This window comes from Danio rerio, chromosome 16, assembly GCF_049306965.1.
Source record: "Danio rerio strain Tuebingen ecotype United States chromosome 16, GRCz12tu, whole genome shotgun sequence".
NCBI lineage: Eukaryota > Metazoa > Chordata > Actinopteri > Cypriniformes > Danionidae > Danio > Danio rerio.
This window is the reverse complement of record NC_133191.1, coordinates 26,875,943-26,894,209: the sequence shown is the minus strand read 5'-3', so window position 1 is coordinate 26,894,209 and position 18,267 is coordinate 26,875,943. Positions and strand designations below refer to the sequence as shown.

The following is an 18,267-nucleotide window of genomic DNA, read 5'->3' as shown; positions in this document are numbered from 1 at the left end:
AGTGCTAACCAATGAGCCACCATGTCTGCCATTAAAGGGATAGTTCACAAAAATGAATTTACTCACTATTTACTGACCTTCACGTGGTTATAAACCTTTGAGTTTCTTTCTTCTGTTGAACAAAAAAGAGAATATTTTGAAGAAAGTTGAAAACCATTGACCAGATATCAATGGATACAGGTTTCCACCTTTCTTCAAAATATCTTCTTTTGTATTTAACAAACAAAAATAAACTAAAACATGCTTGGAATAAGTGAAGGGAGGGTAAATTATGACAGAATTAAATTTTTGTGATGAACTGTCTCTTTAAGGGGGTGACACACCTTACCTTGCTTTCTCCTATGTTGTGTAAAAAAAGAAAAATATTTTATTAATCTTCTTTGAAAATCAACGTCTATTTATGAAAACATTTTGCATTTATAAGTTTATCTAGTTTCTTTTTATGAGTTATAAACAGCCTATCAACACTTAAAATACTGGTTACAACCACATAGTTCGGCTTTAATAAATAGTCCCCCACTCTTATTATGCATCAAAAAAAATTCCGGAAGTTGATCAAATCGTTACCGACTTCGTCACAAAACAAAAGTGTCATGGCGGAGTTTAATGAAAACGCTCGCGACAAGGAAAAATCGCCAGGAGAGAGCGAAAATATGAAAACGTCGATTCGTGAGCCCTCGTCCCAGGGCAAACAAGTGAACTCGACCGCTGTCAACACTACCGAGTACTGCGAGAAACTGCAGGAGTGGATGTGGCAGTACTACTGCAGCTATATGAACTGGCAGAGCTGGATAGCCATGTCTGCGCTTTCCTTCCCACCGTGTTTCCCCGCACAAGGAGCGACTGAATCGCACGGGACGACGGCATGGGGAACAGATATGTCAAATGGAGACCTTCGTAACTGGCTTAACAACCCGTTTGGGTTTCCTGCTGCAGCGGTAAATGTAGCAGTTCCAGCAAACGGACAGAGTTCTGCAGCTCCAGCCACTGCACCTGCGCAGATACTACAACAACAACAAGCTAATGGAAACGCTCAACAGCCAGGTGATACTGTCCAGTCAACTGTTCATCATCTTTATTTGCAATTAAAAGTGACAGCTACAGTTCTCTGTTTTGACTATTGCCTAAAAACTGACAGCTCAGCTGTCAGACGAGTATGAACGAATCTTTCTGCACAGTGTATTTAAGTGGTGCATATTTTAGATTGTACTTAGTCATGCACATATATAGAACTATTACTTTATAAAAAGGAAAATTTAAGTAAGCATTTCATTGACATTCACATTTTTATTAGCACAATTACATGTGACACACTGAAGACTATCAGCATCATTACTATACTAGAGTACTGATGCTGAAAATTCAGCTTTTTTTAGCACAATATTAAGTTGCCGCATTTAATAATATATTAAAATAGAAACGGTTAAACAATTTCACATTATTATTTTATTGTATGACCATTAGTAATAATTATATTACTAAACAATTATACATACAGGCAGCATGGTGGCTCAGTGGTTAGCACTTTCACCTCACAGCAAGAAGGTCGCTTGTTTAAGTCCCGGCTGGGTTTTACAAAGAAATGCGCTGTAAGTGAATTAGATGAACTAAATTGGCCGTAGTGTATGAGTGTGTATAGGTGTTTCCCAGTACTGGGTTGTGGCTGGATGGGCATCCGCTGTGTAAAACATATGCTGGAATAGTTGGCAGCTCATTCTGCTGTGGTGACCCCTGATAAATAAGGGACTAAGCCAAAGAAGAATAAACAAATGAATAATGAATGAATCAATTATACATACAATATATAAACTGTATTGTTATCGCTTCATTGTGTAAACATTGGAGCTGCATTATGTATCATTTGAGCATCTATATAACAATCTGTGTGTCTGCAATATATATGCAATGTCGAGTTGGGATTATAGACGACCAGGAACCACGGGTCAAAACACATGAGATTTGTGGGGGCTCTCTTTAAGCACAGTAGAGTGAAAAATAATTATTATTTGCATGTGTTTTTAAGGCATGTGACTGACTATGAAAGCATTTCATGAGCATTCTAAGCATTTTAATCGAGGTTAAGAAGTTTAATAAAGATTCATTTTATCAAACCATTTATATGATGAATACTATGCATTGTTAATTTACAATTGATTGTTCAGTTTCTGTTTGACTCTCGACAGAAAACTATAAATCATTGATTATTTCACTTTTATATTTGCTGCATTGTGTTTATTTATGACTGTATTTAGTTTATTACATGTATGTAATAAATTTCATAAAAATATTTTACTTCCCTATAAAATCATCCCAATTAATCTAAAGTCGTTGCAAAAAGAGTTATTTCAGTCATCTGGTGAAATTATATCACACTATATTATGTTACATATATCGCAACATATATCACAGAGAAAAAAATATTGCTATGTCAAATGTTTCCAATATCATGCAGCTCTGGTAAACATTTATTCATTTATTTTCTTTTCGGCTTAGTCCCTTTATTAATCAGGGGTTGCCACAGCAGAATGAATCGCCAACTTATCCAGCATATGTTTTACACAGTGGATGCCCTTCCAGCTGCATCCCAATACTGGGAATCTTTATTTAATAATTTACTGTCAATGTTTACTAGGATGTCTAACAGGACATGTAGTTGAGATATTCAGTTAGGCAGCTACAAAAAGTGTCAGTAAGTTTGACACTAACTTTGGTAAAATTCAGATTTCTGTCATTTATCAGAATTTTTTCTTTATTAATAAAACAAAACAAAGCAAATATTATAACTTAAATTTAAAACAAAATTGCAAAAATCTGTTGCTACATTATGTCAAATCTATTGGTATGAGGAGCTCCCTGGTCATCCTGTTAGCTAACCATAAGGGATTTTAGAAGACTAAGTGTCTAATTGAATGAAAGAAAGAAAAAAAAGGTTAATTCCAGCAATAGTTTCATTTTTAAAAAAGTGTTTTGTTTGAGAGTTTTCAACTGGAGAAACAATTCTTTCATAATTTTTTAGAAATTTGATAATGGCAATTGGTGGTATATGTTCAGGTCAAATTATGAAATAATCCATTTGATGTAGTAATTGAAGACCCCTTAGTTTTATATTATGAGTTTATTATACAGTATATTAGAGCATATATGGTGGGACGAGATATTACACTGCATAACCGGAATGATTTACAAAATCAGTTAATGTTTATAATTTGTTTTGTCTAGGTAGAGAATATTCTATTCCCTCTCCCCTCCAGCGGTTCATTGCGGAAATGGTGGACTTCTTTATTCTTTTCTTCATTAAAGCTACAATTATCATCAGTATTGTCCATTTGAGCGGAATGAAGTGAGTCTGAAATTTTAGTTTACATTTGGGTCAAAGATGTAAAGTAACAGCCCTGTATCATTTTATTATCTTTTATCACCACAATGTTTTTAGAAGACTTACATGTCATTGTGTAAAAGTAGTTTATATACCAAAAAATATTGTTAGGTATATTTAGAACAAAAACATAAAAGATATATATATATTTAAATGTAAAAAATAAATAAGACTTTAGTATCATCTGTTATAAATATTTACTATTTATAAATATTTAAATATGTACAGGTTAGTGCTGTTTCATTTTTATATAGTTGTTATAATGACTGACGAAGCATTAATTTATCACAATTTTGACAATTTTCTTTATATAAAATGTAGACAACTTTTCACCTATTTCCTAACATATTACACAAGCTACATCAAATAATCCTTCATTTTAACTCTTTACCCATTTAAAATCCTATTTTAGGGACATCTCAAAGTTTGCTATGCACTTCATTGTGGAGGAGATCGATGAGGACACGTCAATGGAGGAGCTGCAGAAGATGATGCTCGTGGCTCTAGTGTACAGGATATTAGTTTGCTTTTATGAGGTTAGTTCACACACAGTTGAGTTAATCCTCTGAAATAAGTCATTAAGAGCTGTGTAACTGTGTTCTGATTGTTTTCAGATCATATGTATTTGGGGAGCTGGAGGGGCCACACCAGGGAAGTTCCTCATTGGTTTGCGAGTGGTCACATGTGACAGCTCTGTCCTGGTTCAGCCAAACCGTGTTCGTGTGGTACCAGCGACTAATGTTACACTTTCTGCGTCAGTATTGCAGTCTTTTTTTGCCATTTAAAAAAATCTATTTAGTTTTCCTATTGTTAAAGTAATTTAAATCTATTTTTTTTTGTAGGTCAACAGTGAGAGCGTTAAACAAGAACTTCTCCATTGCTTTCTTCTTTCCGGCTTTTATCACACTTCTTTTCTTCCAGCACAACAGGACAGTGTATGACATTGTGGCTGGAACAATTGTGGTCAAGAGACACAGGCTTAGATGACTGTCACTGGAGTCACTATCGGTCCGACATTGTCATGCAAAAAAACAAACTCATAACCAGAGGAGAGCGAAGCAGCTGTTCAGTGACTCTGAGCTGAACTAAAGCGACTGGCCTCTCACAGAACTGTCAGTTTAAGAGCTGAACGCAGCGTCTCCAGTATTTCTTACCCACCTTTTCTGGACACTTAGTCTTATAAGCATGAACTGCTTTCTCAGAAGTATTTTGTAATCCTCTCCGTTGACAACTTAGAATATTTTTCTTGTGCCAAAGTCAGATGATTTAAAAAAAACAAGCTGCCTCATAATACTTGTACTTCCTCTGGTACATGCATTTCATTTCTTTCTCTTTTTCTTTGCGGACTATCGATTGGAATATTCACTAATAATGGAATATGAGCAGGAATTAACATATTCCTGCAAATGCAATATAGTTAGGTTATAGATCCTAATTTACTGACTGGATTTGTATTTTAGATGAATGTTTTGTACCTAATTATGTGTCTATTTAAGGGCCTTTAATGGTTGGAAATGCTGGGTAAACATTTTATTTGTACAGCTGAGCTGTTCTGCGTACTGTAATTTTCACTGCATGCCTTCTTCAGCTTCGTGTTCTGTTCTATCATGAGCTGCTGAGTTTATCTGTTTCACTTTGCTTTGCCCAAATATTTATCAGTTTGTATGTTATTGATTTTGGGATTGTTTTGATATGGCCAAATCAAAATAATTCAGTTATGTCCCAGAGTTAGCCTTCTGTGTTGTCTCTGTGTTTATATTGACTTGGATTTATCAAAACCAAAAGAAATCTTTTAAAGGGCATCTATGATGAAAATCATCTTTTGTAAACAGTTTGGACATAACTGTGTGTATGTATAGTTTGTCCACAGTCATGTTGGGTGATATAAAGACAATAAGTCTCTCGTTTTTTTTTACTTTCTGAAGTTAAAATAGGATCCAAATCCCTCCCATTTTGAGGCCCACCACAACATGATATAAGAGTGTGGTTTCCCCACCCACGGAATTGATTGACAGCGGCGTATTAACATGTCACTAGTAACGTGAATAATCATATCAAAAAGAAAGCATAAGCGCAAAGCAAAGGGGATTTAAAGATCTGTTCAGCTCCCTGTGGTCATCAGTCATCATCAAATGTGATCAAGAATGAGTTTTACAAGTTTAAAACGTTTTTAAAACAGTGCAAGTTTGTAATGAATTACAGCAATTTTACCGTCTTTACTTCATCACCACAGCCGCATGTCAGTACAATTATAAAAGAAGATGCTTCAATCGCGGTTTGTGGACGTTAAATCAGGTTTATTTTGCAAAAAAAAACTTTGTTTGCAGACTCAAACGTAAGCTGCCTTGGGGTCATTTTAATATAGCAGTCACGGTCAGATATAAAAATACACTTTTTAAATGAGTATTTAATAAAATAACTGGTTCAAATGGTTAAATTAATTGAATTTTCCAATCAATTAGTCGTTTATAAAAATGAAATGATTATTCGGTCATAAATTACCCTCATGTTATTCCAACTCCTTGAGACAAATTCAGATATTTTAGGTGAAATTTAAGAGCTGCTCCATCCTCCATAGACAGCAACAGAGGGGTTGATATGTTCAAAGTTCAGGAGAGCAATTAAAAACATTGTCAAAAAATTTCATCTGACTCTAAACTAATCAAAGGAAGGCCGAAGAGCACTTGTTGGCCAACAAAATTATGCGTGTTTATTACGTGCAGTACGTGTTGTGCTGTAAATATGGCAATGTGGTACTGAATGTAGTAAACGCGCACCTGGACCTGACCCGGGTAAGAGAAGAACGGTTGTAGTTTGTATTTATTTTAAGTGTTCTTGTAGCTGCCTATGATTAAAGTTGTTTAACCACTGATGTTCCATGGATTGTTTTTACAATATCTGGATTCTTTTTCTGGACTATGAATGTCTTTGTACCATCGTTTTGCAGTTCTGTGGTGAATGAGGTAACTCGAATTTTATCTGAAATATTTTATTTTACTTTGTGTTCTCTAGATGAACAGAGTCTTAGGGAATTAGAACAACATGAGGGAGTATTTAACAATTTAAAATTTGGGTGAACTAACTTGAATGCTAATCTATGGCTAATGTATTTGAAATCAAACAAAATGTAACGTTATTAATATGGTTGCGATTTCAGATTACATTATTTGGAGCAGGGTTGTAATAATTCACCTTCTTCTGGCTGAACTGCAGTCCATACAGAAATACATAATAAAACGGGACATTTTGCATATAGAAATGTGTTTGCGCTATCTAGCATCTTTAGCAAGTGTCCTCATCAGTTGACATGAGTAACCAGTAGATGGAGTGAGAGAGCTACTGACTTACCATAGATTTATACACTAGATGTCGCCTGGTCTATTGTTGTCTATTGGACGGAATGCGTCAATAGCGCCGCCATCTTGCTACAGGGTAGCGCTCCTTTGAAATGAATGCGGGACTAAAGTACAGTGGAGGAGTGTGGCTATCCAAAGCCAGAGATATACACATATACATATGATCGGGAATTTTCCTGGATGTTAGTATATAATTTTTTTTTTCTAATTACGAAAATGATAATTTTGCATCACTTGCAGCACGGGCATTCCTGAGCTTGTGTTTGTGTGTACAGAAATGTACTAGTTTTCCCTCCCTGTTAAATTTAATCTAATCATGTCCTGAAACACATCTCCTCTCCTACTTTCACTTCTCATACTGACGGAGGGAGCGACTCGTTTGTGAATGAATCCCCCGAACGACTCTTTTACTAACGTTAGCCGACAATAATAAGTTTCTGGCAGCGCAGCATCTCGTTGTCATATTTGTTTTGCATTGTTTGCTGATTTTATTCAACAAAACTAGCATAAGCCGTGTGTTTAGTGCGAGTTAAAGCTGCTTTGCCTTATGGTGAATTCAGTAAGTGACTGTTATCATCAATAACGTTACCTGATTAGCACAAAAGTTCAGAACATACAAAAACATTAAAAAAAAAAAAAAAATTTACCTATGAAATGTTCTGCCTTTGTGCTTTGTTTTCTCTGCTCGTTACTACACCCGTAGACAGCGCTAAAGTCCCGCATATCTTCTTGTAATAACACTGTCTTGACTAGTGCGGTTGAATGACATTTGTCCTGGGAGCACTGTACCAATGTGGCGGCGCTATTGACGCATGCTTAGGGTCCCTATGCGATATCTAGTGTATATATCTATGCTGATTTACCCATATATATATATAAGCATATTGTTCCAGTTTAACCTGATTTACTGGAACTATTAAAATCAAATACCTATTAACACAATAGTCACACACAGTTATACACTATTACTATGTTTTAAACTGTTCACGGGTGGACTTAGTGATTTGGGGACCCTAAGCAATTCCAGCCATGGCGCCCAAAAGTCCTAATTTACACACTTTGGATTAATTTATTTGTTTGTTTTGCGAACATTTTCTTATATAACTCAATCATCTTTTCTACATTTTGTTTTAAAAATGAAATAAATAAATAAATACATTGTTTTATTTTTAAAACTAAATCTTCATCTGACTTTGCTGAACTGCACCATTATTGGGGGATGGAAGACAAATTTGTGCAGATGTAATAATTATGATGCACATTTATTAGACTCTCAACTTTACTAAATATGAGAGAAAACAATGTTATATATAATTTATAGATGTAATTTATACTTCTAGGTATTTTTTGGGGCCCCCCAAATTTCCTGGGGCCCTAACTGGCTGCTTACCTCGCTTATTGATTAAATCCGCCACTGACTGTACATTACATTATTATTAGTTCCCATAGCATCCCATCATTAGTTTTATAACATCATTCTGTTATCCTGTAAGTTAGAATTCCAATTAAAGGGACAGTTCTTACCAAAATTATATTTGCCATCATTTACTGACCTTCATGACATACCAACCCTGGCTAATTCTGCTTCTGCTGGCTGAAAATTTTTATTTTTATTTTTGTGAAAGCTTCATAAATGGCTTGGAAGTTTTTGTTTGAGGGCGTTTTCATTATAGTTTTTCAAAAAAAGGTTTCTTTTGTATTTTTGAAAATCTTCAAAGTTGTCAAACCAGTTGGTAGAGCACGAGGAACTTTCACACAGGAGGATAATTTTTATAGTTCCAAGATCTAGCACTATTGGTGTATTTGCCATGTTTGTATTGCACAAACTGCACAATAAATCATTTTAGGCTTATTAGGAAAACTACATCATTTATTCATCCACTTTTCACAGTGGAATGAACCGCCAACTCATCCAGCATATGTTTTACACAGTGGATGCCCATCCAGCTGCAACCCATGCACACTTATTCACACACACACTCTTAAACTACAGCCAATTTAGTTTATTCAGTTCACCTATAGCGCATGTCTTTGGACTGTGGGGGAAACCGGAGCACATGGGGAGAACATCCAAACACCACAGAAATGCCACCTGGCCCAGCTGGGATTTGAACCAGCGACATTTTTGCTGTGAGGCGACAGTGCTAACCACTCTGCCACTATGTCGCCCCAGTAACTAAAATATTATTTTAATGCACAGTCTATCCTAGCAACATAAGAACTACCAGTGATGCACGAGTATGCTGCTGACTGGGCGAATACACATCATTCAAACCAGCAGCACATTATTTTCCATGTTACAACATGACATAAACAAAGAAAACTAATGTTAGCTACATTTACCTGTCACATTTGTCTGATGCATTGTTTTTCAGACTTTATTTGCTAGTTAAGAGGTGGCACGGTGTCTCACAGCAAGAAGGTCGCTGGTTCGAGTCCCGGCTGAGCCAGTTGGTATTTCTGTGTGGAGTTTGCATGTTCTCCCTGTGCTCACATAGGTTTTCTCAAGGTGTTCCAGTTTCCCTCCACAGTCCAAAGACATGTGCCATAGGTGAATTGGATGAAGTAAAATTGGCTGTAGTGTATGAGTGTGTGTGTAAATGAGTGTGTATGGATGTTTCCCAATACTAGGTTGCAGCTGGAAGGGCATCCGCTGCATAAAACATATGCTGGAATAGTTGGTGGTTCATTCCTGCTGGTCGCTGGCAACCTCTAAAACAGAGATTAAGCTGAAGGAGAATTAATGAATGAATTAATCTCCTAGTTATTAGTGAAATAGCGAATGCAGCTAGAATTAAAATAGCCTGATATGACCTATCATTTATGACAATGTTTTTCATTAATATTGCTATAATGTATTACTGTTATCTAAATATTTAAACCTTTTTTGTTATACAAGAGTTCAGGAAGATTGAACTGTTTTACTTCAGTTTAATGTAATATAAGTTACATTTTTATAAAGTTAATCTGATTTAATCTAATCATTTAAGGCAGTGACAATTTTTTAAGTGTAACAACTTAATAATGCAAAATAATATGCATTTGCATGATATGCCCATTTTTATAAAGCAAAACTATTAAAAACAGTTTCAATAGTTTGCATTTTTAAGGCCTACAGGGAGAAAACTTTTCCCTTCATGGTGTAAAAAAGGATGTAAAAAATTGATATGACCCAAAAAACACTTTTAGTTTGTTCCACACACAAGAAATCCATAGTTTAATTACTACAATGTTTTAAAAAAAAGTGTTAATTATAGTATTGATTAATCTCATTTCCATTGATCAGCTTTGTCAGAACATAACATTTATTAGCAAATGGTCATGAAAGTTTTTCTTTCAGAAGCACAGCACAGACCCTTATTTTCCCTCTCTCTCCAACTGGTTGACCCTGCTACCTTGTAAAACCCCCTCACTATCAGAACTGCATTGCGTTTATCAGCAAGTAATACTCAGTGACGCTCAACATGACTTAGTTTATCTCGAAAGTCAGATTGAGTTTGCTATGCCAACTATATGCCACCAGCAAGACTCGTGCTAATATTATGATTATAAAGGAGGAAAAATTGATCAGAGAACCATTTTGTTGAAGGATGTTAAAAAAAATGTTCATCAGGTGTCTCTGATCTGTGTTCAAAATGGTAATTCTGGCTGTGAATGAGAAAATGCTGAGCGACCCACACAACTCAGGCATTTACTTGTGTCGGTGATATTTTTTTTTATGTAATTTGATTTTTTTTTTGGTGGTCTGAAGGGTGAAAGAAAGAAAGAAAGGACACAGTCTGCCTTCAGGGTCTGTCAGCGCCTTCCAAACAACGAGCCGATTGGCCGAATGTCTGGTATTTTGTCATTAATTGGTGATGTGTTTTACTTTCTGTAGTAATGATGTCATCGGCAGCCAATCAGACGCCATGGTGACTGTGATTGGTGTGATCTGATTGGCTCTTCAGCTGAAAATAAGATGGGGCTGGGTTTCTCATCATCTGAGACTGATGTTCACTCTGGGCTTTTGCTAAAGAAGTGTGCTCTTCCAAATCCATGATCAAAGCAACAATAAGGAGGAACAGCGCTCACTGATAGCAATGAAACCCCCTTTGGAGTTTCTTAGCTGTTATATATTACCGTGAGAACGGAGCATATACAGTAGTATTGAATTGTAGACAATGTGGTTGTCTGGTGTTGTTGAGAAATGAAGGAAGATTCTTTATTTGGGGCTAGAAGTGAGTTTTGACAGAGCATCAGTAGGATAACATTTTTGCCATACATCCTTTGCTTACACACACACACACACACACACACACACACACACACACACACACACACACACACACATACACACACACACACACACACACACACACACACACACACACACACACACACACACACACAGAATTACATACACAAAAACTGTATTAATTCCTGTGTTTTTATTCTAATATTTATTAGTGTCACTTGATTACTGCAGTCTTATATACATATTTAATATGATATATTTTAGATTATATTTAATTATATTTTAGTAGTTTTTATATCTATTCAATTAGAATATAATATTATTCATTCTTTCATTTTCTATTCAGCTTAGTCCTTTTAATAATGAGGGGTCTTCAGCGCATGTTTTAAACAGCGGATGCCCTTCCAGCCGCAACCCATTGCTGGGAAACACTCATACACTCTTGCACACACTCACATACAATACGTTTAATTTAGCTCATTCAATTCACCTGTACCGCATGTCTTTCGATTTGTGGGGGAAACCAGAGCACCCGGAGCAAACCCACACAAACACTGGGAGAACAAGCATACTCTAAACAGAAATGCCAACCGACCTAGCCAAGGCTTGAACCATTGACCTTCTTGCTGTGAGGCGATTGTGCTACCCACTGCGCTACTGTTCTGCCCTGTATAAATATTATATATTTTATATTATATTAAATTAGATTTAGTTTTGTTATTAATACTTAAATAATGCAATTATTTTAAAAGCAGCTAAATGTATAAATGCCGCGTTCAGCATAAATCAGTACACCCCCTTTTCAAATGAATATTTTTATTAAGTTCTCAGTAAATATAGCAAATATATTTGTGATGGATTTAAACATAAGTTTAAACATAAATTTAAAACAAGAATAAGATAAGAATATGATCACCTCATATATAGGAATAGAAAGAAAATATATTTAAACTCAAATGAGTTATTGCAACAAAAGACTAATTAATACATTTTGTAAACTAAATTTAATATGTTTTATGTTTCTCTTGATTACTCTTGTTTACTAAAATTTGGATTAAGTTTAAGATATTAAAATTGTAAGATTTTTTCCCAACATGTTAATTAGGGTGCAGGGGCGAGCTTAGTGATTTGGGGGCCCTAAGTAATTCCATATATTGGACCCCATTGACACTCAAAACTATTTATTTCTCTATAGATATTTTTTCCTCTGTACATTAGTGTTTTTGTAAATAAACTGCGAAAGTGGAACCTTTATCTTCTTAATGCAAAATTAAATACATTAAATTGTTTCCAACATATTAGACCAGTTACCAAAGATGTAACAGCAAAAACACACAGTGCTGTCATTTTTCACAAAGTATAGTAATCACAATTGGCTAATCCTTTTACCATTTTTTATATGATTTAAATAAGAGCTGTTTTTTGAATTGACAACCGTCCCTCTTCACTGGGAAATTTGAACATTCCACTAGACATGGGGGCTCTGGTTTTGAAATGAAGTAATAATGTTAAAATCTTAATGGTTATAGAAAGATTTTGCAACATATGAAAATTTAAAAAACAGCTATATGATTAGTTTAGACTTTTTGGCAGTGGTCGTGGGCCTCTAATTCCCTGGGGCCCTAATCGGCTACTTACCTTGCTTATTGGTCAAGACCACCCCTGTTAGGGTGTAAAAAATTTTGAACTGTGAACCTAAGTTTATTTGTTAGATTAGTTCCAGTTTTGTTTTTGGTACTGACTAATATAATATTTAGGCACAAATATATTGCTGTAAAGCATCATATACAAAATATTCATTCATTTAAAGGGGTGTACTTATTTATGCTAATCACTATATATATATACATATATATATATATATATATATATATACATATATATATATATATATATATATATATATATATATATATATATATATATATATATATATATATATATATATACAGTTGAAGTCAGAATTATTAACCCCCTGAATTATTAGCTCCCCTGTTTATTTTTTCCCCCAATTTCTGTTTAATGGAGGGAATATTGTTTCAGCACATTTCCAAGCATAATAGTTTTAAAAACTTATTTCTAATAAATAAGTTATTTTATCTTTGTCATGATGACAGTACATAATATTTTACTTGATATTTTCAAGACAATTCTACACAGCTTAAAGTGACATTTAGAGGCTTAAATAGGTTAATTAGGTTAACTAGGCAGGTTAGGGTAATTAGGATAGTTATTGTATAATGATGGTATGTTTTGTAGACTATCGAAAAAAAAACATTTCAAAATTAAAAACTGCTTTTATTCTAGCCAAAATAAAACAAATAAGACTTTCTCCAGAAGAAAAAATATTATTATACATGCTGTGAAAATTTCCGTGCTCTGTTAAAAATAATTTGGGAAATATTTAAAAGAGAAAAAACTCAAAAGAGAGCTAATAATTCTGACTTCAACTGTATATATGTAACCTATATATATATAGGTTACATATATACAGGGACCGTCTTGCTGAGAGGAGATTGTGCTACCCACTGTGCCACTGTGCTGCCATATATATATAAAATTGTACAGATATACCTAAACCAGAAAACAAAATTGTAATGTATTTATGTAATTGTAGAGAAATAAAAGCAATACCAATCTACATACAGTAGAAATGTACAGAAAATATATACAAGAAAGGGACATATGGTAAAATAAGGGAATCGGGATCCTTTTTTCTTCTATCTCAGTTTGAGGCCCATCATCCTCTGAATTTAGAGCAGACTGTTATCTTAGTTCAGAAGCGCTGACCAGTCTTATCAGTGTCCCAGTGTCTGTCTGTACACCGATTAATGTTTAACACCCCCCAAGTTTACACACTGACAGTCATCTAACCGTGTGTGTGTGACTCGTGGCTTTCTGGCAGATGTTTTAATTAGTGATCCAGATGCAGGAGAATGGAGACTTTATATTATCCATGATAACACAAGCTGTTGAGATGAGAATAGACGAGGGTTTCATTTCAGAGCGGAGATCCTGCATAGCATGCCTATTGTTCACATTTATAAACCGGACTCTCTGTAGTGTGATGATTTGATTTAAACATGCTATTAATTATTAATGAATCAATTTTTCAGAAAAAAGCTTGAATTTAGCCACAGCTGCTGGTAAATCAAAGGATTCACAGCTTGCCAGAGCTATGCTATTGTAAAAGATAGGTTACAAGATTATAGGGGACGGAGTGCTTGGCTAAACAGCACGATTGAATTAATATATTCAAATAGTCCAGTCTACTAGAAAATTGTGCTCGCAGGATTGGAAAAAGTGACCACTAGATAATTTCTTTGACCTTACAGTCTTACTCATGTGTGACCACATTTGTTTAAAGGAGCGTTTGTTGACATGATGCCATTTTGAATCTGGTCCTGTAGGCATTGATTCCTTTAGCAGTGAACTCAGTGGAGCCGTACAAGAGGGAAAGAGTCTGCCTGGCAACAGTGTCTGTGTTTACTAAACAATTCAAGCTGACAAATTCACAAAATTAGGATCTGCCAATGAAATGTATATGGCTTATGATTTCTTAACTTTTTAAATGTATTTCATGTCCTGTGTGCATTTCAGTAATTTAAAGTGCTTTATGAAGACTGACTGACTGACTGACTGATTGATTGATTGATTGATTGATTGGTTGATTTATTGGTTTATTGATTGGTTGGTTAGTTGGTTGATTAAGAGAGTGTTTGGAATTTCATCTTTAGGAAGTGTGGCCATTTAACTACAATGTGTAGGCTATGCCGTCACTGGACAGTTGAAAAGGGCTTTAGCCCATTTTTACCTTCGCAATTGCCAAAATTGTTTATGTCAGAGATTCAACGATGTGCTGGAAACATTCCTCTGGGATTTGTGGGTAATACATGCTAGCATCATGCAGTTGTGCAGATGTGTCATTAATCTGTCGTTCCAGCACATCTAACAATTTCTCTCTTGGATTTAGATCTAGTGATGGTAGAGGTAAGTGAATTAGAAACCAGTTTGAGGTCATTTGAGCTTTGTGACATGGCAAGTTATGCTGCAGGTAGTCGCCATTAGAGGATGAATACACAGTGGTTATGAAGAGATGGAGATGGTCAGCTTGCTGTGGTGTTTGAAGAATGCTGTTCCTCACTAATACAAGGCATGTGATCCACGTTTTTCCATCAGAATATTGTTCAGAAACAGAGCCTCATTAGACCAGGGAAACCTTTTCCAATTTTCTAATAGCAAGTTTTGGTGAGCCTTGTCAGATCATAGTCTCAGTTTGGTGATCATATACGAACTTGGTGGTGACAATGTGCTGTTTTTCTGCTGCTGTAGTAGATCATCTGATGCTATGTTAGATGTGTTTTATGTTCAAAGATTCTCTTCTGCAGACCTCAGTTCTAATACTTTTAGTTCATTTTTATTTTAATTAGTTACTGTTGCTTAGGGATGAGCCGATCAGGATTTTTGCAGCCGATACAGAGTACTGATTCTGATGCTTCAAGCTTCAATGCATAAGCCACATTTTATGATAATCAAGTGTAGCTCTCTTCTTACCTAAAAGAAAAAATGAAGGATGCTGCATATAATCTCTTGAAGATGTGTCTTATAAGCATTAAGTGTGGACATTTAGTGGTCAGAAGCAGCTCTACAGAAAATAATAGATAAAACAGATTTTAAAAATGGTAAGAAAAGTTACTAATAAAGCTATTTGGAAACAATTGAACTCAAGATATTTTTACTGCTTTATTAATTTAACCTTACAACTTTAATCCTTTGAACATGTGCCTCTCACGATCTGTGCTCTAAATGTTTTCATTTACCCTCATCGCCATGATTTCCGGGGTATTTTATCTCATTTGTGGACGTCACGGAGCTGTTATGAATATTTGGGAGACTCGCAGAGCTCCCGGGAGAAGTCATAGACTAGCAAGTACTGATTAAGTCCTGAAATGTGATTATCGGCCGATACCGTTCTCCGGCTGACCGCTCTGCGTATCCCTACTATTGCTGTTCTGTCATCTTCAACACAGTGGCGTAGCGCAAAATGCGGAGGCCCCCCTGCAGGGATCACCGACGGGGCCCCCAGTTGAAGGGGGGGGGGGGGGGGGATATACACATAGATATACACAAATACACATATGTCTATGATCGGGAGTTTTCCTGGATGTTAGTATGCATTTTTTTTAATGATGAAAATTTTTATTTGACATCACTTTTCTACATTGATGGATCACTTATCGCACGGGCATTCCTGACAAAAAGCTTGTGTTTGTGTGTACAGAAATGTACTATTCACCCTCCCTGTTAAATTTGATCTAATCGTGTGCTGAAATACACCTCCTCTCCTGCTTTCACTTCTCATACTGACGGAGGGAGCGATTTGTTTGTGAATGAATCTCCGTTATGAACGACTCGTTCGCTAGCCGACAATAATACAAGTTTCTGGCACCACAGTATCTCTTTGTCATATTTCTTTTGCATTGTTTGCTGATTTATTCAACAAACCTAGCATAAACCGAGTGTTTAGTGCGAGTTAGTGCTACTTTGCCTTATGGTGAATGCAGTAAGTGACTATAGATATATTATCAATAACGTTACCTGTTAAGCACAAATTTCAAAACATACAAAAACGTAAAAAAACTAATCCTATGAAATGTTCTGCCTTTGTGCTTTGTTTTCTTTGTTTGCTCGTTACTACACTCGTAGACAGCGCTTAAGTCCAGCATCTTCACGTAATAACACTGTGTTGACTAGTGCGGTTGAATGACATTTGTCCTGGGTGCACTGTACCAATGTGGCGGCGCTATAGACGCATGCTCAGGGTCCCTATGCGATATCTAGTGTATATATCTATGTCACAAATTGAGGAGCGGGGAAAGGAGGCGGAGTGGCGTGACAACGCGGGGAATCCTTCACAAACTGAGGAGCGATCACAAACCGAAAGTGGCGAGAGCGTCAAAGTAGCCAGAAGTCATTCATTTTTTAACGAGAACCAGCGGCGAGAAACAGCGGCGCGTCTTCATTGGCTATGACGCGGTTCGGCGGCAAGCAATCAGAATGAAGTAGTCCACCGCCTGAGCGGAGTTCAGAGAACACAGACCTGTAAACTTTGGTTCCGACCACAGTTGTTCCCAAGAGTTTGATTATTGCGGTTCCTGGATTTTCAATTATTAAAAATCGCGACGACGTGGGGCCCCCTAATCACGCGGGGCCCCCCCGCGGTGCGTGCCCTGCGGGCCCGTCCGCTACGCCACTGCTTCAACAGTTTGGTCATTTTCCTCTGACCTCTGGCATCAACAAAATCTTTTCATCTGCAGAACTGCTGCTCACTAGATATTTTCACTTTTTCACATCCCTTCTCTGTAAACTTACAGATTGTTGTGCATGAAAAGTACAGTATATTACCATTTTCTAAAATGCTCAACAACTATGCCATGTTCAAAGTTACAAATTAATGACTTTTCCTCTCTTAGAAATATAAATGTTCCACAGGAAACTATAGGAATACACAATTGGTCTAAAGAGTTAGTGTTGGCACCAAGCGGCAATCTCCCGCTCTCCCTCGTGAAGCAAATACGGAAGTAACTAAAACTGCATTTCATCAAAATTCCGCTAGTCCTGGCTCCATAATAGAGCAAATTTCTATTGAGCCCACTGTTATGGCCAATTTTACAGCAGAAAAGAAGCTAATACTGTACATTTCGCAAATAATACCCTTCATGACAGCTGAGGGGGTGATTTTTTTTATAACTCATCTGTTTTCTTTATATAAGGTTATATTAAGTCTGCATAATTAAGGGTGTGGCCACTTGAGTGACAGCTAGGTCTCGCTGGTCACCATCACTTCACCTCAGCTGATTCCGGATGATTAGCTGCTGAGCTTGGCATGTACATCGTATTTTTGTTTAGTTTTTGTGGCTTTACACAGTCAATTGCTTTTTGGAATTATTTCCTACAATTATCAGATGATATGGTTTGCTGTGTGCACTTAATTATGCTCACAAATTGTTCATATGGCCTCCATTTTCTAGGTGATTCAAATTATGTACTTATACTATCTCTATAAATGTATTTGTTTTACTTAAGATCATGTATCATTTATAATTGTCTTTAGACCTGTAATGCACTCCAGAATCTGACAGATTGATTAGCTGTAAGCTATAGAACAGTCATCTGAAATGTTGTTATTCAGTGTTATGCCTGGATTTCATCAATAGCCTTGCATTTACTAACACAGACTGTATTTGAATTATTTCGAAGAAATTTGCGTTTTCCTCCTGTAAAAAACATCATAAGAACAA

At 36.0% G+C, this 18,267-nt stretch overlaps 2 protein-coding genes across 6 annotated transcripts in view; both read left to right on the top strand.

Annotated features, from left to right (window-relative positions):
• Positions 1 to 574: 574 nt before the first annotated feature.
• fam8a1b (family with sequence similarity 8 member A1b) lies at positions 575 to 5,105 on the top strand. Its single transcript, NM_001017551.2, is given in 5 exon segments — positions 575 to 1,044; positions 3,220 to 3,340; positions 3,789 to 3,912; positions 3,991 to 4,130; positions 4,219 to 5,105. Coding segments are annotated over 5 exon segments (981 nt in total). The 5' UTR covers positions 575 to 593; the 3' UTR covers positions 4,364 to 5,105.
• A 1,035-nt stretch (positions 5,106 to 6,140) lies between these two features.
• The window catches only part of atxn1b (ataxin 1b), a 34,980-nt gene continuing 22,853 nt past the window's right edge, over positions 6,141 to 18,267 (top strand). For 2 of the 5 annotated variants that reach the window (XM_073925393.1, XM_073925395.1), the window contains exons 1-2: positions 14,696 to 14,956; positions 15,021 to 15,119. The gene's annotated coding sequence lies outside the window, so the exon portion shown is untranslated. Of the gene's footprint in view, positions 6,340 to 14,695; positions 14,957 to 15,020; positions 15,120 to 18,267 lie in introns of those variants that run through there. The other 3 variants (XM_689102.8, XM_073925394.1, XM_073925396.1) reach the window with 2 other exon arrangements.